At 47.7% G+C, this 24,768-nt stretch overlaps 4 protein-coding genes across 4 annotated transcripts; 1 reads left to right on the top strand and 3 right to left on the bottom strand.

The window, feature by feature from the left end:
• Positions 1-3,220: 3,220 nt before the first annotated feature.
• On the bottom strand, positions 3,221-4,675 carry PtA15_7A199 (uncharacterized protein; the record flags this gene model as incomplete). The annotated part of the gene is made up of 7 exons (XM_053170780.1): positions 3,221-3,294; positions 3,396-3,539; positions 3,628-3,824; positions 3,931-4,028; positions 4,101-4,252; positions 4,370-4,429; positions 4,504-4,675. The coding sequence occupies 7 exons, from the start codon at positions 4,673-4,675 to the stop codon at positions 3,221-3,223; spliced, it is 897 nt and encodes a 298-aa protein (XP_053022028.1).
• Positions 4,676-6,626: 1,951 nt separating this feature from the next.
• PtA15_7A198 (uncharacterized protein) lies at positions 6,627-8,446 on the bottom strand (the record flags this gene model as incomplete). Its single annotated transcript, XM_053170779.1, has 5 exons — positions 6,627-7,093; positions 7,192-7,499; positions 7,568-7,662; positions 7,770-7,872; positions 7,965-8,446. The coding sequence occupies 5 exons, from the start codon at positions 8,444-8,446 to the stop codon at positions 6,627-6,629; spliced, it is 1,455 nt and encodes a 484-aa protein (XP_053022027.1).
• A 1,180-nt stretch (positions 8,447-9,626) lies between these two features.
• On the top strand, positions 9,627-10,604 carry PtA15_7A197 (uncharacterized protein; the record flags this gene model as incomplete). The annotated part of the gene is made up of 2 exons (XM_053170778.1): positions 9,627-10,442; positions 10,521-10,604. 2 exons carry the CDS (start codon positions 9,627-9,629, stop codon positions 10,602-10,604), a joined length of 900 nt encoding a protein of 299 aa, XP_053022026.1.
• Positions 10,605-11,239: 635 nt separating this feature from the next.
• Positions 11,240-12,417, bottom strand: PtA15_7A196 (uncharacterized protein; the record flags this gene model as incomplete). Its single annotated transcript, XM_053170777.1, has 2 exons — positions 11,240-11,302; positions 11,365-12,417. 2 exons carry the CDS (start codon positions 12,415-12,417, stop codon positions 11,240-11,242), a joined length of 1,116 nt encoding a protein of 371 aa, XP_053022025.1.
• Between the last annotated feature and the right edge of the window lie 12,351 nt (positions 12,418-24,768).

Below are 24,768 nucleotides of genomic sequence, written 5' to 3'. Positions count from 1 at the left end.
TGGTCCTTCGACCGGCAGTTGTAGCAATACAACTTCTTCTTGCCAGACTTCTCCCCGCCTCCCTCAGTCCGGCGCTTGCCGGATTTCAAACCAGAACCGGCCGCCGAAGTCGAAGCCAAGGCAGCCTCACCACGGTACGCGCTGTCGTACTCCATGGCAGTAACCACGACCTGATCCAAGTCCAACGGGTGGTGTTGAACCTTGGCACGAGTAATCTCCTCAGCCACCTTCTTGCTGAGCCCCTTCGTCAAGCGCTTGACAAGGCAGGTGATTGGGTCAAAAGGATACCCGTGCGTCCTTGCACGGGACATCCAAACACGAAACCTAGCGTAAAACACCTGAAGGGTTTTGTTTGGGCCTTGTTGCAAAGCATCAAGCTCCCTAGCGAGTGCTGTCGAGCTGGTACCGAGTGGGCTTAACCTAACTAACCAGTCCTTGAACCCGTCCCAAGTCGCGGGGCGGGTGCCAGCGATGGACGCATCACACCAATCGTCTGAGGCCTTGCCGCCTAATCAAAGGCCACCCACCTTGTGCCAAATGGCAGGGTGAGCGCCACGGTCGTGAAGATGAACTGCCAGCCAACCAAGCCAAGACACGGCGTCGTTGCCCGGCAACCCTTTAAATTTTGGGTGCTCCTCAGGCCAATATTTGAGGACCTTGAGGGGTTCCGTCTTGTACAACGGTTGGATTGGCTCCGCGTTAACAGGTGGGGCCGGGCCGAAACGCTTTGGATCCTCCAGCTCCGGATTGCCCGGAGAGTCAATTTTCATCTGCCCAACCAACTGGGTTAATATCATCATGGCACCACTACTGTCAGTGGAGGAGGAACTTACGTCCTCATCATATCCAATGAGATCTTCCTGACACTCAGGGCGATCTTGGTGGTTATTGTACCACAAACGCTTGGCCGGGTTCATTGCCTCCACTTCCTCCTTCGAGTAGCAGATGCCGTCTTTTGGGGTTTGGGGGACAACCTCGCCTCCAACGGCGGGCAAGATTTTTGTTTGTCCTTGGGGACTGTGTTCAACCGGCATCTATCACGGATAAAGCAAGAAAAGGAATTCAACGGGTTAGTAACCACAAAGAAAAAACGCCAGACTATCTGCACAAGCAACGCCAAACAGAACCCTGCCCCAGAGGTCCAATCAACAAGAGATTGGGGTAACTCCAACTGGGGCACTCGCTACCACTTGTAGCAGGGCGTGCTACAGGAATGATGAAGTGGGTCTGCGGCGGAGCAAAGGCTACACGCGGCTCAAATGGAACTGAGAGAAGAGCGAGTCTGGATTTCCACTCAAATAGATGGATGATGAAAAAGGGGAAACAGACACAAGGGTGGCTCTGATATAAGAGCCAATGACAGGAGAAAACAAGACACAACGGAAAGAAAAGCCGTTGAATGAGAATTCAACGGTACAGGGATACAGACACGTACAGGATGACGTGTCTGATACAAGAACAGAAAAGGAAACATGGCAAAAAGGAAACTACCCCCTTGCGTGCTATGCAAGGGCTTCGGCATCCATAACTCCTGGCCTGTAGTGGGGCCGGAGCTGGAGCCGGGAATCTCTAGCGCGTGCAGTGCGCCAACAATGGGAAGTTACTTACGTTACGTTATCCAGCGGGATTTTCGTAACGTAACTTCCCACCGTTACCAGATAATGCGTTATCGTTATCTGGTGAAATATTCCTGCGCTATTTTGGATAACGTAACAGAGGCAAATTTCCGCCTTGATGCCGCAAAAAATAACGCCAATAACGCGCTAACCGCGTTATCTGGCGTAAAAGCACCGTAAAATAGGCAAAAAACCCGCGTTATCCGCACGTTATCCTCCTCAGATTGCGGGGGATAACGTAACGGGTCTAATAAAACAGAAAAAAAATCAAAAAATAACGTAACTAAAACAATGCTGCCGTTAGCGCAAGGATAACGGCACCAATTTAGTTACGTTATCCGTTACTTTTTGTTACGGATAACGTAACTTCCCATTGTTGAGTGCGCCCATAATATGGGCGCCTGTCGCGTGACAAATTGTAGCACGGCTACACTCTGCGTGTGGCTGGGGGGGGGGGGGGGGGCCGACCGCAGGGAGGGACTTATTATGTATACCCAAAGCGGGGTGAGAGCATTGGGCAAAATGCTGGTTCAGCTTTGAGTGCATGTAACTCGGTCGTTTTGAGAGCATGTAGCTCGCTCGTTTTGCGAGCTACATGAGGTTCCAACCATGCGAATGCATCCTGTCTGTCTTTCTATCGACTGGGTTTTTGAAGAGAGTCACTCGAACAAAAAAGCGAAGAGAGAAAAGCAAATTTCCCCGCTCGGACCTGCGGGGCCAGGTCCCGCCCAAGAAGAGGGTGGTCTTGAGGCTTGCCACTTTTTTCAAAAATCGTTCAAAAAATCCCTCGATGGTATTGCAACCAGGGGAAGAGCTTAAAAAATCAATCATGCATATATCTCTTTAAGTCCCAACAATGGGGGGGGGCAGCGTTGAAGCTGCAGGCTACAAAATTCAAAGAGCTACAAAATTCAAAGAGTGATTTTCCATCACTTTTTGGTGGGTGGTCTCCCACCCAAACAGTCGCTTTAGCCGTAATCCCTCCCTGCGGCAGGGGTGGCTTCTTCGCCACCAGCCAAACTTAAGTTCCACCCAAATGAGTTACCCCCCGTAAAGCCACCCGAACTGCGAACTCCGACCTCCCGTATCGGGAGGGACTTTGATAAGTTAGATGCATACTATATAAGCTATAGTGGCCACGGGTGCTCTGGGAGGGATGTTTCGATGAAAGGATGTTCACTGGAAAAAAGGGCCCTGATGCTTGAGATCCCAGCTAGATGTAGTGTAGCAAGCCCCTTTTATTAAATGATAAATCCAAATCCAGGTTTTCCATTTTTCATTGGACAAGCTTAGGCTTAGCTGGGCGACTCGGCATCTGGACCGGACCGGCAAGCACACTTTCTCCTCTGTGTGTGGTTCAGCCTCCGGACAAGCCTTCCACCGAGTTGTGGAGGGATAATTAAGCTGGGTTGAGCCATTGGCCCGATTTAAGTCTCAGACTTGATGCGAAGCTTTTTCTACGGCTCGATTTGTGACTGTGATTCCGCTGAATCCACAATGCTTCATCGGAGAGGAAAACCCGGACAGGAGATTCACATTTGGGACTATCTATATTGCATTTCTCTATGCAGCTTTTTCAAATGCATGGGTCGATTGGTATTCTCTCAGGGTGTATCGATCAACACACATCTCACACTACCTAATTTCATCCTGATCTCTTGGTAATCAACGTCATGGGCTAGGAAGGAGAATGGTTGGCGAGAGAGAGGACACGGCAGGATGTCAGATTGGTCATGCCAAAGATAGAAGTGAATCTTTAGGGGTGGGAGAGGACTCAACTATCTTCAACTTCGCCCCATCGAGAGATTTGACTGAGGACTTCAACTCGACTGGCGTCGCTGGCTTGTTCGACTGTCAATCGCCCCTCGACGAGAGCCAGTGCGATGACAAAAGACTTGGTGGCATGAACGGCCCGTTCAAAAGCTGAGTGCATAGTCCGGTCAGTTGATGATCGAAGGTCAAAGAAGACAGCTGTGGTTGTCGGGGGTGGGAAAATGCAAAGAGGACGAACCGGCTAGTTTGAGAGCGTCGAAGCGGACGACAAGGGCCCTCATCTTCGAATGTGTCTCTGGACTCTGCTTGCAATATAAAATCGAATCTTCGTGGACTTTCAGGTCGATCTGATAGGCCTCTTGTAGCCATGCGAGTAGTGGGGCCCAATGGGTTTTCTGCATCTCGGCCAGCACTCGAGGCTTCGACTCTTGAAAACTGGTGTCAGTCAAAGCAAAGAAATTTTTGGATTGATCCCCCAATCAGCCTAAGCTTCGTCTTGATCGGGGTGCTTCACCACTTTTGAAACCAGCATGTCACCTACCATATCGTATCGGTGTCAAGATATCTCATCAGATCATCAATCACTGTCTCTCGTTCTGTTTCGTTCAAGCCGTCGATAGCCCGCGAAGCTAGAGAGGTCTGTAATCAATCACAAGAATCACCATAATCAGTACACTGTAAACTTATTTCCGATTGATCCATCGAACCTACCATGGGAAGGGAGTGTTGTTTAAGGATCTTTCGTTGCTCGTCCCATTCTCGTGCAATCAAAGTGGCCAGAACTAGCTTGCTTTTCGGTAACACGAGGGGCTTGCCACCTGGCGTCTTGAGATTACGCAGATCGAGACGAATGGAGTACTGTCCTGATACACTTCATTGTCAACGTTTCCTTTTTTTCCCCTTTGTGACATCAAGAAACAATGCCTTCTCTACCGGGTCGTAGAAAATGCAGGAAACACTTTTGAGAAGGTGGTGCTTACCATCTTCCTGTTTATGTATATCAACCGTCTTCCAAAACCTCCTCAGCGACGTCTCGGCTCCTATGAAGAGGGAATATGTACTCAGTGCGATCAACTAAAAAGGACTTGGTGGAAAGAGATTAGACAGGACGTACGAGTAGTCTGTGGAGCTTGCTGGATCTCCGGCTCTTTGGCGGCTGCTGTTACGGTGGATTGGGATCGGGAGCCACATGGGAAAACGACCGATGTGCCAAGGTAGGTTGTTGAGGATCGATGGGGGCGTTGTGTCCGGCTGAAGCCCTGCTGGATAAGTCTTGGGGTCTGCATTTCTTGATCAACTTCCTGGATTTTTCCTGTGGCTCTTGTTCTCTCTTGTTACAGAAAGTCTTTTCCGGGATCAGAAGGAAATCCCGAGATCGACAAAAGAGCCGCCCGGCAAAAGAAATGGTCACTGTGGGATTCGAACCCACGCAGCTCGCGCTAGAGGATCTTAAGACCGCCGCCTTAGACCAACTCGGCCAAATGACCATGCTGTTCGTGGCCAAAAATGAGAATCTTATTGATTGAGTCCCTTTGTCAATGGGTCTAGAGCTCCATGTATATACTTATATTGGAGAATCATTCAACCACAAGAAATAACTAGAGAGCTCCGGTCACATCTGGGACCATTGTAGTTGGATATAGACCCAAACAGTCTAGATTTCCACGGGGAAATCTAGCGCTTTTGGGGCTCTTGATCACTTGTGGGAGGCTCCCAGATCACGATGGGAATTCATCCAATACATTTAAACTCTTAGTTCAAATCAAAAACTGGTTTGTGGCATGATTAAAAATGGGGCGCCCCACAATTCACCAGACAGTCCTCATTTTTTTGTGTAACTGAAACTCATGGAGGAATCACCTTTGTGTGAATGGCAGGTTTCAGAGGGGGACACAGGAGGACTTCCCATCAATCTGGAAGCCCAAATTTTCTCATATTTTGCAGGGAAATCTAGAAAGATCTAGGATTTGGGACAATTGAGCCCAGATTTCCCTGTAAAATCTGGAAAAATCTGGGTTCCCAGACTGACAGATGAATTCCACTAATCAAACCCAATCTGAGAATCAGCTTCAAGCAATGCTAGACCTCCTTAGTCAGAGAGTTACATAGTCTCAAATTTGCTTCTTATCCAATTGATTGTTAACACTGCGGGTATGTATGGATTTTAAATATCCCCTCATTTTGAGACGCGGATGCAGTAAAATTTCGCAGTCTCCCGGCTTCAAAACGGAAAGCGGCCCAAACTTTAAGGGCCTGTACCATGGGCCTCAATTTTGAAAAATTTCAACTTTTTTTGCCCTGTACACAAAAATTGAAAATGAGAGGAGGGTTTGAATGTTGAAATTCTTCAAATTTGGGCTCCAGCCTACATTGTGGCCAGGCTCAGTTTTTGTCCCAAGAAATTTTGAGGCAAATAAATTTGGAAAATTTCAATTTTCATGCCCCATGGTACATGCCCTAAGTCAGCAGGCAGGCTCCCCTCGCGCGATGCGTGAGCCTCCGAAACACGGAGACCCTGCGGGGCTTTCCCTCACAGAGGCCGTGCCGAGCTCGACAGCCGCCGCTGCTGATTGAGGTGGCCAAACACAATTGCTGCCATTCCAACATCAATTTACTTTGAAGGGATGAAAGAAATGAGAATGCTGAATACTTATCTTTTCCTTCAAAATTCAAGAGCATTGAGATGATTTATTTACAGAGATGCATAAATATTGTAGTTCAGACACCAGATTTCTCAAGAGGTTGCAAGTTGTCAACATGTCAATCAGAATGAAGACATATCAGGAAAAGGAATAGAAAAAATAAATTTACAATTAATCTTTCTGCTAGAGTGTATGGTCCAAAGTGGTGAAGTACAAGTTAATTTGTCTTTTGTTCCAAGGGAGATAGATCTGGTAGAGCTGATGGATGCATAGGTATGAGTAATAAAAATTGAAGCACCACAAAAACGTTGAGGTAATGGAGTGGCCGAACCAATCAGTCTATTCAAATAAATTAAGTTGAGACCAGAATGTAGATAAAACACTAGTTTGTAATTGAGATAGTCAGTTAAAAAGGAGCGGAAGAATCCTGAACGCCGTCATCATACATAGAAAGGTGTAATGGGATGATTGAATTGGATTTAAAAAAGGGTTGCGGCTAAAGGCCAGAAAGACGGATGATGTGTGTGCATGTTTCAACTGGTGTACCAACAGCTTGAAGAGAAGAGGGATTTCAGAGGGGAAAGGAGATAAGTTATTAAACCTCTAAATGAGTTCCAACGTCAATTGCTGGAAGGCCATCGAATGATCGACGGGCAACAGATTGGTAGTGTGGTTGAGGTGGTGGTGGCGCAAATGGATCTGAGAGCCTTGGAACAAGCTCATACGAGAGCCGAGAGCTGTGGCGATGAGAAATAGTTTTGGAGCTGCGACGCTGGGAATAAGCCTTGGATGTGGGTCGCTGGAAATTTTCCTGGATGGGGCTGTTGGGGATGTTACTCATCCTCATGGATGTTCGCTCGTCGTCATCGCCGTGTCGTTTCTCCCAGAGCGCAAGGTCCGCATCAAGTAACATCGATTGTCTGTAGGCGGCCGCTTCTTCTTCCAGCTTTCTGTCCCGGTCAAGTTGCTTGAGCTCATGAATCTTTTTCATGATAATTTCTAATAACCTCCACTGGACCGCTGCACCCATTAAAAATAGGGCTGCCATTACTCCAAGCTCAGCTAAAACAGGCGGCGAAGGTAAATGATCAATCAATCGTCTGAGGCATCAGCTTGATAGCGGGGGACAATCGAAGAACCCAGCAATACAGCAGACATACCTTGGATTGTAACGGTGAAAGGAAAGTAATTCAGACGAGGAAACAGAGCTCCAAATCCGACATTGTACAACCAAAATTCTTTCAGACCACCAGTTGTAAAGCAGTCGATTCCTAAGACAACAACGGCAGCGCCCATGGCCGCCGTGGCAAAGAGTGTGACATGGATGGCGATCGCCGGTATTGTGGCCAAAACGAAACCGAGGGCAATGCAACCCAAAATCAAGATCCATCGTAGCCCGATAGGTTTAATCAACGAGTTACTGTGGAGTGAAAGTATAAATAAGCTGATAACAAACCCGCCGCCAGCTCTGTTCAAACAGTTCAGGTTAGCTTCGTGTTTTGGAATGGGCCAGAAAAGACCAGGTAATATACTCACCCTACAATGAACCTAGTACCCTTCCAAAATATCACACCTATTGCTCCCGCACCGATGGCCGAGACCACACAAACCAAGACAAAAATACCTTGAACCTTTCAATGATTTCATCGAATGTGGTTCGGGACCAATCAGTTAACCAGTCGACCAAGCTTCAAAAGTACATTTGGAAAATAGTAACAGTCATAAGAATTTGACTGACAACATTATTTGGGCTATGATCTTGCTCAATCACACCAAACCTTAAGATCGGGATCATCACAATCACAGCGGCCGTGTAAGCAGCGGTTAAAAAGTAACTTGACCTGTTGGAAATTACAAATTTGAATGTGAACAGTCAAAATCCGAGTTACATGTCGCTTTTTTCTTTCAGAGTGAAATTTGTTCCAAGGCTCACCACCTATTCCGACCGCCCCAAAAGCACATTGGAGCGCCACTAACAATTAAAATCGCGCCCAGGATTGAGAAAGGAACCGTGATTTGGGTGTGCAAGGGTATCTCAGAGGAGCTAAATTCTGCAAGGTTGTTCATGTGTTGGTTTTTGGCAATGGTCAGGTTGTCTGAGTTTATGTGGTTATTCAGATTCATGGCGTCGCGATTCTTGACCGGATCTTGATCCCTTGAAGCTGATTGATTTTGATTATCGTGTAGCGAAGTCCCACTTGAATTGCTAGAAAGGGTCGTTGTGTCATTGAGAACAAATGGCTGAGTTTGAAGTTTTGCCTGAGGCGAAGCTGGAAGTCCTTCAGTAACATCGGTCGTGTTAGACTGAGAGTCGATTGTCTGGGCATTGGCCTGAGGTGAAAGCAACACGTAGATGACACAGATGATGAGGAATTTGTTCAAGAAATAGGAGTTGATTGCTTTCTGAATTAACATGTCGAGTCGAAGGCAAAAATTTATCTGAGGAGGCGATGTTTTCACTATGGATTGGAAAGGGTGAAGATGTCAAAGTCAAAGCTCTAAAGTAGCTGATAGCTCATTAACGAAGAGAAAATGATAAGAGTGTTTGATAAGAACTGCCAGGATTAGCAAAGTGAAAGTTATATTAATTCTTATTCCAATCGATGGCCTGCCTCGGACTTGGGATAGGACAGCTTTTTTGTTTGGTTGCTAGGTCGAGAAGTCCCCGCTCACCTGGAATCCAGGCGCCCGTCTTAACACCTTGAGTGATTTCCAAGTTTTTTTCTTTATGCTTGACGCTTGATCGGATCTGGGCTCGGACACTTGCAGTCAGACTTTTCAGATCTGTGGATAAAACAGGTAGGAAGGCTCAAATGAAGAAAGATTAACCAGGTGAGAACGATGATGGCCGATAAAGCTCACAGCTTTCCCTGCGTAGTAATGGTAAGGAGTTTCCTTTCGTATCGGGTTTTTCGAAAAAGCGACAGGAGTGATTTTGTCTCTCTCTTCCTCTTCGTGTTTTTTACCCAGTCAGTGGGTCACTTTTAATCGGGAGTCAGGTCGCCTGTCTTGGAAAGTGTGGTACACAAGCGGGCGGTAGGATTGTGTTTAACTTCAAAATTCACACATACAAATGACCAGTCAAAACCTTGGCTTGGGCGGAGTTGCTAGTCTTGCATGCGATCGATCGGTGCGACTAGCTCGTGATGGCGAATGGGGTAAAACCACGGACAGAAAACAGCTAGGGGAGCACACAGTCCCGCAGAAAGAGAAGAATTGACGGCTGGCTGTTCATGTAGAGCTCTTTGTCTGGACTCTCGAGGCGTACGCGTTCCACCACCACATGTATTGACATACAAGTTCAACTGCAGTCTGTTGTACTCTGCAACTTGCAAGGCGTATAATGCGCACGTCAGGTCGCCAGCGTGCATTTGATGTTGCTGTGGTGGACTCTGGAGTCGAGTAACGCTAGATGATCTGCAGCCACGGGGTTTCTCTAATGTCGTTGGCATGCCATCTGTGTCCGCTCTCTTTCCTAGATCTTAGTTCATGCAAAATCTTAGTGAGATAAAGACCAGGTCCCTGTGTGAGAAGCGATGCATTATTTTATCCAGTTTCCCTCCCAACTCACCCCCATTTCTAACCTTCACCTCAAATGTCTGATGCTAGGCAAACAAAACAATCCGAGACCAACCTTCCTTCTTTCCCTGCACCGATTGACTACAATCGATTCAAAAATGACCGGCGTGTCTCGCGTCCACCCGGGGTGCCGACACTTTGGAGTAGGCCGAGTGATCAGACGAACCGGATCCCACCGTTGCACTCCCCTCCCCCAACTCAGTCTGCCGGGAGCAAGATGCCAGATGTCTCTCCGCCTAAGCCTAGCTCGTCTCAAGATAAACAGTCCGAGGATACCGCGAAAAACCTCGACCCGAAGTCGCCGCCTGACTATGTAGTCAATGCTCAAGCTCTTGTTAAGCCGCCTGCGCCTGCAATGAAGAATTTGAGTCGACCTCCGGACCAAGTGGAACGCAGAATTGCTGTAAATCCGATTATAAAACGGGAGAAGGCTGCCAAAGAGATTCCTCCGACATCGAAGTCAAAAAACAAAACACCCGAGGATATCAGAAAATCTTACCCCCTCAGAAACACTGCATCTCACAAGACGCCGACGCAGCAGACTCTCCACGAGATCATGACAATGTCGATCGAGGAACTTGAATTGCGCCATAGACATGCTTTGAAGAAGCTCCAGCAGCGCTCGGTAGAAAATCAAAGCGCAGGTACGACTGACAAGGATCGTTTACGGAAAAAATATGAGCAAGAGATCGATCTACTTAGAATCAAAATGAAGCTTGACGAAACCGACGGTCGCTCCGGCGCAAGAGGCTCGCATGATAAAAGAATAAACTCGAGCTCCCTGAGTCCCAGTGATTTCAAACCAGCACACGGGGTACCTCAACAAGGATCAGTTGAGTGATTTTGACACTGGCTCCATGTACTATTCAACCGGCCATTCTTAACGAAATATGTTTTGTTCTGCACTCAGTCAAAAAAAGTAGACAGTGGCCGCCAGGAAATCCCATCCCCCTTCTCAAATCAATCGAGGCAAAAGACTTGGTTGGAATATTGAATTCTTGTTCTGAATTGGTATTTATCTTCCCTCTACCAGAGTCATTTTTAATTCCTTTGTGGCCTTAACATGATCAGGCTCTTCTGTTACATTCTTGTGCCTATTTTTTTTTCGCCTTAATGTCTTCGGCTATACCCAATAATTCTTGTTTTCTCGTTCTGAGATTACGAATTTCTTCAACAATAGTCATTTATGTTTCTGACAAAGTATCTCGCGCCTGTGTGGCTTCCATTGGGCCAGATAGCCACATTTACTGTTTATTTTGCAAGCCAATAGTCCTGCTACACGCTAGTAGTATGGCATTTTCCTTTTCAGCCTCGAGCGTGTTGAAGCTGATGCTATAAGCAGACACGACTGTCTTTGAATCAATCCATGGATAACATATGCATAGGAGTGCGGGCGGTCTCTTTGTTTGTTATTTGAACTGAAATAAACAGGTATGTATTTGACCAGAAGCGACGAGGAATGCATAAATAAGTGAATCAAGAGCTCTGGGTATGATTCATACTATGAATGAAAGCAAGCGAAAAGAAAATGGAGTAAAGAAACAGGGAAGAGGCTGCCGACATCTAGATTTAATCGTTTTAAAGGGAATTTGTAGTTGTTTCAGTTGGAAAAAAGGAGGATTTAGGTAATCATCCTTGGTCGAGGCCTGAGCAAAAGACGATGTCGAGAAAGAGCACACATGTGAGTTGATCCTACAGAATTGATGATCGAAATTAGCTCGGCCCAGCGCGTCAGGTCCATATGATATTCTCACAGAGAGCTTCGAAGGCTTACAATAATCAAACCAAGCAAATTTGTCTTGCTTCTTTTTTGACTTAGGCGCGAAGGAGAGATTAGATGACGATGATAATGAAGATCTTTGAAGTTCGGGGCGAGGGGGTAGAGGTGGCAGAACTTCTAAGAACTTCAACTCGTTGATCGTCAACCTTTTCTTCTCGGCCAGCTTCACTCCGGTTTTTTTGGATTCGAGTTGCAATCCATAATTGCCAGATTTGATCAAGTTTTCGTAATTATCGGTGATTTTCTTATCTGAGGCATTGTGGCAGCTTCGGCGCTCGATCGGAGCTCGCGTCCTCATTTTATCATCTCTAGATGGCGTGTGACTTTGAAGACAGTGGGAATGGCGAGGCCGACAGGTTTCTAAAGGTTCTGCGCTAAACCGCTGTTGGTATTGGATTTGTTGTTTCGACGCTGGGTTGTAACTATTTATGGGGGATGGTGTCTGCAGAATGGACTCTGGAGTGCTTTCAAGAGATGGCATAGACGACTGAGCTCGACTAGATCTTTCGGGAGTCTTCATAGTTTCATTATTTGAGGCCAATTGCCTTGGAGTAGCGGGTAGAGTACTGGTTGGTTTGGTTCTTGGGAAGCTTGAATCTTTACGGAGTTCCGGGGAGGGAGCAGTTGAATGTTTCGAGACTAGAGGCCCAGAGGTCATCGGCAGGTAAATCGGATAAGTCATCATGGAAGACGGCATGATTGCCACGTTGTTAGGGGCGAATGGGGGGTAACAAAAGTAAGGGACCGGAAGAGTAGGTGCGAAACTCTGAAGGCCAGTTGGATAGGGAGCCAGCGGAAACGGATGGGGATTTGATTGTATTTTGCATCGATTTAGCCCTGGTTGGCGGGGAGGGTTGACTTTCTTGATCGGCGATGTCTGAGCCACTAACGGCTTTGAATTTCCCTCCAGTTTGGCTATACTGTGAAGGATGTGCAGGCGGCGCTCTTCGTCTGCCACTTCTGAATGACGTTGACCTGTCATTTCTTCTTGTGCTTGGAAGACAATGGATGTTCGCGGTTCTTCCATCTGTCAAGATTGAGATCAAAGTACGGTGAAGGGGGAGGGCGGTTCTCTGACGACACAGCTTATATATAAACCGCGGCCGAAATGATTGCTAGTGCTACGTAATCTTCTGTCAGTTCGATATGCCAAGCCGTTGTAAAAGTTGGCATGCAAAATTTAAATTACGCTATTGCTGGAACGGGCAGGAAAGAAAATGAATTGCACGCTGAGATGTATGGATGCTGACCGAGAAAATTTGGAAGTTGAGTGAGTATTCCAAGTTGGCGCGGCGTGGGGAGAAAGATAAACGATGAATAGTAAACACTGCTGGATGTTTGAGATCGGTGAATCAAAAAGTAATTTCGTGGATGACAAGTGGGATCAAGGGCGGAGTGCCCGGCTTCAGCCGGTTTGACGGTGAGTGAGATTTTGTATGTGTGTGTATGAGGATGATGCGACTGGTACACCTCAAGAGCGCATGCGTGCGTGATTCCCCCTTTATACGATTACGGACACCATGAGCGCAGTTTTGTTTGTGCCATTAAACGCAGTCTGCAGTGATACATCGGAAGTTGGTACAAGCTGTAGCCAGATTGGTAAGTTGTGTCTAGACGCACACGGCACTGCGGGCAAAAAGTGATGATGTCGAAGAAACCGGACAGGTTGGGATGGTCCACGAGAGCGAAAAGCCAGTCCAGCTCGTGGTCAAGGACTCCAGGCCAGCTCATCTGGCTATATTTTTGCGAGTTGCCAAGTTGCAACGATCTCGGTCGACGTTGATCGCATTCGGGGGCATTGGTCGCCGAGGCCCGGCGGTGAATATGTACATACATACCATCTCCCTCTCTGGTGCCAAGGCTACATGTTTATTTAAATGTGCAATTATGTATGTAATACATTTCACATCTCAAGGCGCATCCCAAAAAGCTTGCCTTGAGGGAGGGGTCGTTTTTATCTTTTTACGCCTCATGTATTGACCCGGTATGAGCCATTGGGGGACAAATGTAACTTATACAACTTTGAGAGTCCCAGGGTGAGAGATGGACCACTGGAATCCTATCAACTTTTAGGGTCTTTGATCCTCATTCCAGGGTGAGCCCGGCCAGCTCAAGAGGAAGAGGGCTGGACTCGGAGGTGCTATGGTAGCGAACTTAACCAAGTCCCGCCTGAGGCTTCGCCGGAGGGACTTATGCCCTATCAGGAATTCTCCCGTGAGACTTTCGGATATTTGATCCGTGAAAACGTTATATTCCTCGTCACTCCTGCAGATCTCATCCTCTGTTCTTGAAACTCATTTTTCCTGATGCGCTTCCTTGTCTGCTTATTTTCTATATTTTTTCCACTTGTATCCTTGCTCCAATGTTTTTATAAAAATATTTGTAAAATGTCGAATAAAAGGAAAATAACTATCATATCCCAGCATACCACCGGGATTTATGAGCACAGATCAACCTATTACTTAGCGCTGAAAACACAACCGTTTCGAGTATTGATTGAGGCTAGCAAGCCTGATCAAACATGAAAAAAGAAGGGTGCACATATGTGCTCATATCACCTTGTATCAGAGATGACAATTGCGCATGGACTTGCTGTTTTGGGATCTGCTCCAAGCCTGGGGAAATCATCTTTTTTGAAGTTTTTGAGAAATAAAATCAGCACAAAGATGAAGAGGAGATGGTCCCAAATTGTATCAGAAGAAAGACACGATGTAGGCCTATCATGCATTAAATTTTTGAATTGCTAGCTAATCATCTAGGTTGAGTTCTGGGCACTCAAAGTTGAGTACCACCAAAACTCTGAATATTGTCACCCAAGAATTCCTGATATCCCTCCGGCAAAGCCTCAGGCGGGGGAGGGACTTGGTTAAGTTTGCTATGGTAGGGCCCCAGCGAACATTTTGCATCCTGTGATATGTTGCAAGATTACTTATGACATTCCAGACATTGCTGTTGGCTGCTGCTGGCACCAGGCCCTGATCTAAAATTTACTTGGGGCAATTTTGGGAGTCAGAATATTAATTCCTTTGTCTTGTCTGGGGGTTGGAATACAAATTTCCAAAAATTTAACAAAGAAGATTATAACTTCTCACTGGGAAGCCCAAAGCCCCCAAAATTTTACAGCAGGAAGAAAACCCTCTGTAGTGTTAAGGTTGTGTGGTGTTAGGTTTTCTTTTCCTTTGTTTCTCTGCTTCAAACCTGTCATGTACATTTCACTGCTTGTGACATTTCCTCTTTGTAGTCACCTGGGGCAGCAGACGTGGAAGGCTCTTTCCTCATCCTTCCACAACCATCATCATCTCTCTGCTGTTCCAGGTGAGTCTCTTTTTGTTTCTCTTTTCTCTTTTCTTTTTCATTGTTTTCTGTTTCCTTTTCTGATGCAATGATCATCCTTCCACAACCATCATCATCTCTCTGCTGTTCCAGTTTATCATCGCAACAGGTTATGAGCGCCATTTGCCGCTAAAGCCGCAGCATCTAAACCAACGTGGAGGATCCGTACGCTTCTCGATAAAGCTTCCGTCTCATGACCTCACCGTCACTTTCGCCAAAATCAGAACCCAAACCACAAGCAATCTCGTTTTCCAAACAACCCGCCCCGACGATGTCTTCTAAAGCCGACCCAGAGACCTGGACGCATCCAGCTCTCAAAACCACCACCATCGAACGCCTAAAGCCCCCCGGCCCAGGATCCAACTACAACAAGTGGACCTGGTTCATGCGGGCTCACCTTAACACAACCGACGTCATGTACGTTATTGACGACGAAGTCGCAAAGGCCAGGGCGAACCCAAACTGGTCTCGTGACAACGAAGCAGCCTTCGGGGCTATCTCCAGTACAATCCATGCCGCACATGTTTGAAAGGTTCGCCACATCACCTCAGACGCCCCAGCCCTCTGGCAGGCTCTCAAAGAGGCCCATCAAGACTCGTCTGCTGGGGGTATTACATACTTTCTTCGAAAGCTCACGACTGCCCGGATGACCGGTGACGACCTGCTCGCTCACCTGGAGGATATGGCGAAGACCTTTGAGAGCCTCTCCTCTCTGATCACCGCCAATGCTCCGCTCACTTTGGACGATATTTACTCATCGTCAATCCTCACGTCTCTTCCGTCAGACTGGCTAGCCTGCGTTTCGGCAATGATGAACGATCCACGAGTCCCTCCCGTCAAGATCCTGGATGCTCTCAAAGCGGAGCATCTCCGCCGGAAGACCAGGAACGAGGAGCAAACCATGGTCGAGTCGGTTGCACGCGCTTCGCTCTCCAACCAATCTCAACCTAGGGGCTCTCGACCTCCGCTCGACCACTCGCTCTATTGTTCTTTCTGCAAGAGGTCTGGGCACAACCTCGAGGTATGCGAGAGCGCCGCCAGGATCCTGGCGGACCACGACCGCAGGAACTCCAACTCTTCTCGGCGCCCTGACAACCCCAGCCGATCCAGCAGACCGTCTGGGAATCGATATTGGTCAAAACCGCAAGCCAAAGCCGGCCATACGACCGTGGTGGATCTAGGAGGTGGCGAGGACCAAGAAGACTCGGACTACTCCGGATCAAACGACAATACACCGGACACCCATCACGCCCGAGCTGGCAACGCTGTTGCAGTGACCAAACACTCGGCGAACGCAGTCTCAGCAACACCCCGGGACGCCAACCTCGACTCAGGTTGTTCCAATTGCATGACTCCCTACTCGTCGGGAGTCTTTAACGTCAAACCAGACAGCACTCTCGTCAGGCTCGCCGATCATTCCACTGTAGAAGCGTCTCATCGCGGCACAGCCTTGCTTCCTCTCAGCACTCCTGTCACGGTCCCCACTCTTGTGGTTCCCGACCTCCACGAACCGCTGCTTTCCATCGCGGCGATGTGCGACTCAGGTCTCACTTGCGTCTTCGAAAAAGAGCACTGCAACATCTTCAAAAAGAACTCTCTCATCGTGAACGGCAACCCAGTTGGACAGGGCTATCACAAAGGTGGTCTTTACTACCTGCCCTCCAACGAGGTAAAGTCGCTCTCCACATCTACCCAAAGTCTGTCTTCTGTTGACAGCTCCCTTCTGGGCTTCCACCGTCGTCTCTCTCACATAGGCCTGCGGCCACTCAAACGACTCCTGAAGATTCTCGACATCAAACCGACAATCATGAATGAGACAGATGTCCAGCGCTGCACAGTCTGTGTGCAGTCGAAAATGCACCGATCACCTTTCAAGTCTCGATCCAACTATCGCTCCGACAGCCCCGGTAAGCTCATACACTCGGATGTGGGCTCTTTTGAGTCCAGAGAGGGCTACAAATACTTTGTTACTTTCGTCGACGATTTCTCTAAACATGTCTCTCTCTTCCCGATGAAATCTAAATCAAACGTTTTCAATTGCTTTAAAATTTTCCGTGCCCATTTTGAGCGAGATGGCTCCTACAAAATCCTGAGTTTGCGATCTGATAACGGGGGAGAGTACATGTCGACAGAATTCTCTTCCTACCTCAGTCTAGCGGGCATCAATCACAATCCGGGGCCGCCGCATTCCCCAGAGCTCAACGGTGTGGCTGAAAGGACGAATCGCACTCTTGGTAACCTGATTCGCTGTTCTCTCCAAGACGCCGGCCTTCCAAAATTCTTCTGGGCAGACGCATTGCGGCATATCTCCTTCACACTCAACTCCTTTCCTTGCTATACCCCCGCAGGTTTCAAGGCACCAAACGAGATTCTTGGCAAACCGTTAGTCAATCTCTCCACGCTCCATCCTTTTGGGTGTCTAGTGTGGTACAAAGTCCCCGAGGCCAACAGACAGAAGCTTGATGCGAAGGGCCGCCCCTCAATGCTCCTCTCATACCTAGGCGATGGCAACGGGTACCGGCTCTGGGACCTGGAAAAGAAGTCCGTCATCAAATCTTGTGACGTCCTATTCGTTGATGGAACCTTCCCATACAGTTCTGAGCTAACGCGCCAGCCTTCCCCAGTAGAAGTGGAGCTGCCATGGCCGCCCCATCTCTTAGTCTTGCCTCCCGCCATTGAGAAACTTCCTCAGCTGGATCCGAAACCTGTGCCATCCATTCTTGATCTCCCACCTCTCGACATTCCACTTCAGCCGCGATTCGACCGCCGCCTAACAGCGTCCATCCACGCCAACGGAAATCAACCGGTCTCTCCGACTCCGCCGTCTCCACCGAGTATACCTGCTCCACCGCCCTCTCCCTCTTCTCCCAAGTCTCCTACTCCCGCTCCCCCTCCGTCTCCCAACTCTCCCGCATCTCCTCCCCCCGTCCCATCTTCCCCCTCCCCACTCCCCTCAAAATCTCCCCCACCTCGTCCTCAGTCGCCACCAACTCGACGCTCTGGTCGTCAACGTCGGGCCCCCAACCGCTACGGTTCCTGGGCCAAATCAGCTTCCGCAATCGACGAGGTAGACACCCCGAAGACTTGGAAGCAACTCCTACGATCTCTGCACAAATCCCGCTGGTTAAAGTCTGCTAACAAAGAATTCCTATCTCTTCTGGGGATGGAAACATGGCGCCTCGTTCCTCGTCCCCTCAAAAGAAAAATTATCAAGTCGAAATGGGTATTCAAAATCAAGCGTCGACCCGACAATTCCATTCAAAAGCTCAAGGCCAGACTCGTCGCTATGGGGTACACTCAAGTTCAAGGCGTCGATTACGAAGAGGTTTTTGCGCCTACTCTTCGTCTCGAGACCCTTCGTCTTATCCTCAGTCTCTTGGCCATAAAGAAGTGGAAAGGGCGTCAAGTTGACTTCAAGACCGCATTCCTCAACGGCCGCCTAGAAGAACCAGTTTATATGGAACAGCCCCCCGGTTTCGAGGACCCCCTTCATCCGGATTGGGTCTGTGAGGTCCATAGGTCAATCTATGGACTCAAACAGTCGCCGCGCGAGTGGAACATAGAGCTACACAACGGGCTCGTACAGGCAGGTCTCATGCAGTCACGGTACGACCCCACGCTGTACTTCAAGATCATCGACACTACTCTTGTTGGCGCGGTAACGGTTCATGTAGATGACTTGGCAATTGTGGGGGAACCTTCCTTTGTCGACCCTCTAATCGAAAACCTCGGCAGTTGCTTCAAAATCGGAGCCGATGAAGACCTTCATCATTTCCTTTCCATGAAGATTGACAGGGACGTCGACCGCAGTCTAATCTATCTCTCTCAGGCCCACTACATATCCGATTTGCAGCAACGCTTCCTCGCGGGTCCGAATATTTCCGTGGAAACACCAACCGACTCATCCTTCAAGGACCTTGTGCCTCGAAAACCAGGAGAACAGGCCTCATCAGGACCTTATCCGCAGCTTATCGGCGCGCTACTCTGGGCTTCCCAGTGTACTCGTCCCGACATTGCTTTCGCGGTAAACCGCCTATCCCAATTTCTCCAAGATCCATCTGAAGCGCACTGGCGAGCGGCTATTCGAATCCTCAATTACCTTATCTCCACCCAAAATCTCCGCCTCCGTCTGGGCGGATCTTTAACGTGCGCCGGCTATTCCGACTCAGACTGGGCAGAGGATCGTCACGACAGGAGGTCCACGTCTGCGTACACCTACAGGCTCGGCGACGGGGCTATATCTTGGAAATCTCGGAAGCAAGCTACGGTCTCGCTCTCTAGCACGGAGGCCGAATACAAAGCCCTCTCGGATTCGTGCAAGGAGGGCTTGTGGCTTCGCTACATCCTGACGGAGCTCAAGCTTCGACCCCAAACCGCGATTCCTTTACACGTGGACAACGCTGGTGCCGAAGCCCTGGCAAAAAATCCGGAACATCATGCGCGGACAAAACACATCGACGCACGATATCATTTCTCCCGCGAATGTGTCAAACAAGGGAAAATCTCAGTCCTTCATGTCTCAACGAAGGACATGCTCGCCGACATGCTCACCAAACCGCTTGGCCGTACTCTCCTGGAGGAACACCGTACACGCTTTGGAGTAGTCTAGTTCTTTCTTTCTTTCTTTCCATTTGTGTTCTTCCTCTCATTTCCTTCTCTCTCTTCTTTCTTTGTTCTTTCTTTTCTTTCTTCCAGGGTTCTCAGCAAGGGGGGGTGTTAAGGTTGTGTGGTGTTAGGTTTTCTTTTCCTTTGTTTCTCTGCTTCAAACCTGTCATGTACATTTCACTGCTTGTGACATTTCCTCTTTGTAGTCACCTGGGGCAGCAGACGTGGAAGGCTCTTTCCTCATCCTTCCACGACCATCATCATCTCTCTGCTGTTCCAGGTGAGTCTCTTTTTGTTTCTCTTTTCTCTTTTCTTTTTCATTGTTTTCTGTTTCCTTTTCTGATGCAATGATCATCCTTCCACGACCATCATCATCTCTCTGCTGTTCCAGTTTATCATCGCAACATGTAGAGCACATGGTGAACTGCATGGAATTCACACACCCCAGGAAAGGAGTGTGCTACTGTGGGTCTAATTTGGCAGATATCCTACAAAGAAAAACCACCAAAACCAAGGCATGGGCACCCACATTTCACAGCATCAAGTAAAATGCTCTATCCCCAAATGGTTAGCTGCTAGGCAGCAAACCACCAGCAGAAAAAATTGAGGCAGTCAGTGTGGGCTCTAGGGCATATTTCCTACCACTAACAATGGTAGGTAAGCAACACTTGTACACTTTGGCCTTTGATGTGGCAGTGGCACTATTAACAGTGGAGGCACTATTTTACTAGTGTTGCTGACCCATCATTGTTAGTAGGAGTAAATAAGACAAAATGCACCTCATGATAATGTTCTGTTGGTGGGTTACTGCCTAGCAGCTAACCATTTGTGGACAGATTAATTTACTTGACGCTGTGAAATTATGGTGCCCTTTGGGGCACCTGTGCCATGGTTATGGTAGGTTTTTGTTGTAGGATATCTGCCAAATTAGACTCACAGTAGCACACTCCTTTCCTGGGGTGTGTGAGTTCCATGCAGGTCACCATGTGCTCTACAGAGGGTTTTATTCCTGCTGTAAAATTTTGGGGGCTTTGGGCTCCCCAGTGAGAAGTTATAATCTTTTCTCCTAGCTTTCCCCATCATGGGACCTTGGCCCTCTGTTGGGGATGTTTTTGGAGTGGATAATACCACCATAGTAGTAGCAATGCCATTGGCGGGGTTCCAGTCAGGGTGCAGAGGGTTGGGGTTCTAGTCAGGGTGTGGAGGGTTGAGGTTCTGGTCAGGATGTGGAGAGCTATCACCCGGGGATACTTTGACACACTCTCCAGAGAGTGCCAGATCCTAATTTTATGCTTTTCTGGGTCAGATGTGAGTCAGATGTGGATTAGGAAATGATTAATAAATTCTTCAGAAGTCAATGGGAAGTGTATCAGAAGTGATGTGGAATTGTCACAGGACCTTGTGCAATGTTGTATAGAAAAATTCTATTTCCTAAGGATGACTTAATTACAAACTGTGATGAAATGACAGTTACTCAATGCCCAATTATTAATCATTTATGGTGAATTTCTGTTGATCAGCTTCTCTATCTGCATGGGGTTCCACATAACATAAATGTGACTTGCAAGGGCTTTAATGGCTTTCTGACCAGTCTGTAGTTGTAATGGAGCTGTGAAAGGCCCCTCCAGTGATCTGTCACCCTAATGTATGTGTGTACACAAAGGTGACATTGGTGATGTGGAGCTCACGTGCATCTGCATGGAGAAATTGGAAAACAAACAAACACATAAAAACTCACAAGCTTATATGTGTTAAGAAGTCAGAATTTATAGCTGAAATCTGGTACCACACATGACCTCCAAGTAGAGAATGTCAAAACGAACCCGGTTATAATTTACACCGCCGGTACCCGCGTGTTTTTTTTCCAAAAACAGGCACCCGGCACCGCCTGGCGGGTACCAGCGGTCTTTTAGGCGGGTACCAGCGGTACCAGCCAGCTTTTTTTCATCAAAAAGGTCACCAAGAGGTGTCCTTGATGACCGGAATGGACGTGTCATCAAGAGAACAGGTCGGTCATTGAGGGGAGGACCTCTCAATGACCAGAAAAGCAAAACAGGTTGGTCATTGAGGGGAGGACCTCTCAATGACCAGAAAAGCAATGACCGACCTGTTCCAGTCATCAAACAGGTCAGTCATGGTCATTGACACTGCTCCCCCAACGACCGGCACGCACTTGACATTGAGGGGAGTGACAACTCCCCTCAATGATTGCACCAGGGACTGTCCTCAATGACCAGTCCTGGCCAATGACCGGTCTATTTTCAGTCATTGAGGGCAGCTCAGAGCGGGCCAAGGGCCGGGGGTCCAGGTGTTGGAATTCTGTCCATTTCCTCTTACTTACACCTCTAAAACAATGTTTCATGTCCTTCTCAAAAGCATTGCCAGTATCCTTGTTAGTACAGATTTTATCACACCAAGTAGTCATTGAACCGTGAGTAGTAGATAATATTTTGTCATACTTGTTATCACGCATAGTCTCAGAGATAGTATAGATGAAACTTGTCTTGATCAAACATTTTTCATTATTCTATTGTTTTCCAACCACTTGTTAGCCGCTTGTTTTTTAGTCTATTTAAAGCCAGCCTACAACAAGAAATTACACTCATTGGTTCTCCTCATTCTTTCTCCGCGCTCCGCTGAGCCGCATCCAGTGAGAGAGTCATACTCACCGCCCCAATTCTTGATTTTTGATCAATACTCATTTTAGCCCTCTTATTTTGCCTGCCTGAAAGTTTTAAATTACAACACCGGGGGTTACCCGATTAACCCGGCGGGGGAAAGAGGTACTTGGGGGTGGTACCCGGGTACCGCACTGCTTTTTCCAAAAAAACGGGCACCCGGCACCGCCTGGCGGGTGCGCGGCGGGTGCGGGCAGTACCCACCCGCGGGTGCCGGTCACCCCCAAATGGGTACTGGTTGACATTCTTTACCTCTCACCCTACTTTCATCCTTTTTTGGCTCAATTCTAGATGATACCAGCCTTTTTTAGGGAAATATGCCAATTCAGATGGGCCTTTCACATCATTCTAACAAGGTTGTACATGTTTTTGATCTACGGGAGGCACAACCTGTGATTTTTAACCACCTTGTACGTTCCCACATGAGGGTTACATTAGCAAAGTGAAAACAATGACCACCTTCATGCACATGTAAATAATATGAATTGAACCCCAAAAATTCACAAACAGTTCAAATTGAATTATGATTTGATTGTAGCCATTGTGTCTTGGTGGTTTCAACTGCTTTCCAGCAGAATTCCAGTTGACTTCTGCATGTTTTACGCATGAATCCAGGATCAGTTTCAGATCATCTGTGGATTAGTTCCACAATTTTTCATTACTTCTTACACTACTTTCATCAAAGGCATCCCACACAGTTACAGAAAAAGGGTACAGTATGGCACTCTCTGGAGACAATGATGTAACCGCTGCGCTACACCAAAAAAAGGGGCCATTTAGCGCAGTGCAGCGGTCACACCGCTATATCCTTGCGGCATTTAGCGGAAGCTGTCACAAAACCACTACCACCAGCGCTGATTTCTAGCGGTGTACCGCTTTAATTTGAGAGGTTTTAGCTTTAGTGTAGCGGAAAACATGGCGCTAAAGCTGCAAAATAGTGCAGCGCAGCAAAAAAATGCTACAAGGGCACTTACTGAAAGCTAAACGCTGCGGCGGCCGCTCAACGCTGCCCTCTTGATGGCCGGTTTGACCGGTCATCCAGGGGATGTGTATTCCTCTTGATGACCGGTTTGACCGGCCATCAAGAGGGTGTGTACTCCTCTTGGTGACTGCAGTACACATGTCAGGGCGCGTCTGTGAAGTGGCGATGCCCTGAATGCAAACAGAACAAGGGTGAGTTCCTGAAGAGGAAAACACACTCAACTTGACCGCTGTAAGAATCAAAAGTGGTTGTGAAACCCTTTTGCTGAATGGAGAAGGGGATGATGGAGGTGCAAACTCTGCCCTTCTATACTATCAGATAACAAGACCCACCAAGCTAAGCTTGGCAAGTTTTAATCAAGTGATAGGTCTGGTCTAGTTCCAGATGAAGTTGTCTGATGACAGGTATGTGAGAGTTGAGAGGGTTTATGATGATGGAAAGGGTGAAAGTTGACTTGATGTTTCCGGTGGGGGTTGAACACAGGTCCTCAAGAGGGTGATATAAGAAGTTGAGAAGAGTGTCTGGACTGAGGAGGGTATATGTCTCAGTCAGGAGTTGAACCAGGAACCGGGTGACTCGTGACAGGCACGTGATATGTCAAGAAAGAGATATGAGAGTTATGAGAGTGAGCTCAGTGGTTATTTGCAAATGTAAGGGCTGTTATGAGGTGTTATAAGGGTAATTGTAAAGCTATGGGTGGTATGTAAATAACTGGGGAATACTGAGCTGAGGGAAAAACAACTGGGGGGGAGAGAGCTCCTTATATAGACAAATGTGAGGGATTTCAGCTACAAGGGGGACCCTGAATGAGGGATTTTAGCTGGTGGGCTGCGTACAAGTGGTGTCAGAAGATACTAAATCCAGGCAAAAAGTGGGGTGAGGAATGAAAGATGATGTCATATTAATGCAAGGAGTGCATAAACGAAGCAGGGAAATGTCAAATACAGGGGTACCTCATGCAAGGGGTGCATGAGTGGTGTCAGACTAATGCAAAGAGTGCTGAAATGGGGTCAGAAGACTGCATGCAGCTGCAAGGGGTGCATAAATGAGGCGGGGACATTCCAAATACAGAAGAAATGGGGTTGGTCCCCTGCGTATGCAGTGGAGATAAGAGGGATAGAAAAGAGTATGTGTTTGGCTGGGGCTGAGTATGTGTATACTTGGGAAAGGTGACTTGAGGGGTGTGACAGGTTGATGACTGGGGCTGGCCGTGTCCATGAGGGTCCAAGAGGGTGTAACTTCCAATCCAGCGGGGTTCCAGTGATGCTTCCAGTGGTGACTAGGGGTAAAATTGGCCGTAGAATTCATTTCTGAGGTCCATTTGGTGGTATCTTGAATCCTAGGGTGAGTAAATATATGTATGAGAAAAAACTTTTAATTTTTCACTTTTCCGTCTAGTTCTACCACACCGTGGTGCGGGTGGAGGAAAGCCGCGCCTCTTGTGAGAGGGGCTGGTAGAGCTTAGAGTTGTACCTGAATCTACTGAGGAGATTTGTAAAATGGACTCAAGCGTACCTTAAAGGTAGCAAGTAGGCCGTATTGGCGAGGAAAGAAGAGGAAGAGGCGGAGTTGTGATGTCTTGAGGAGTGATAAAGATGAAAGAGGAAAATAAATGAAGGGGTTTACTAAACGTACCCGGGTATTTCCGCGTTTGTACCCGGTTTTTGCGTACCCCCTTTTCCGCATACGTACCCGGTTTTTTTCTATTCATTTCTACGCAATGCAATATGGCTTAAAATTCATCTAAAATCCTGAAAAGAATTATGATACATTCAAAATT

The sequence above is a fragment of the Puccinia triticina genome, chromosome 7A (genome assembly GCF_026914185.1).
Source record: "Puccinia triticina chromosome 7A, complete sequence".
Lineage (NCBI taxonomy): Eukaryota > Fungi > Basidiomycota > Pucciniomycetes > Pucciniales > Pucciniaceae > Puccinia > Puccinia triticina.
The sequence above is the reverse complement of the archived record's forward strand: the minus strand, read 5'-3'. Positions and strand labels throughout refer to the sequence as shown.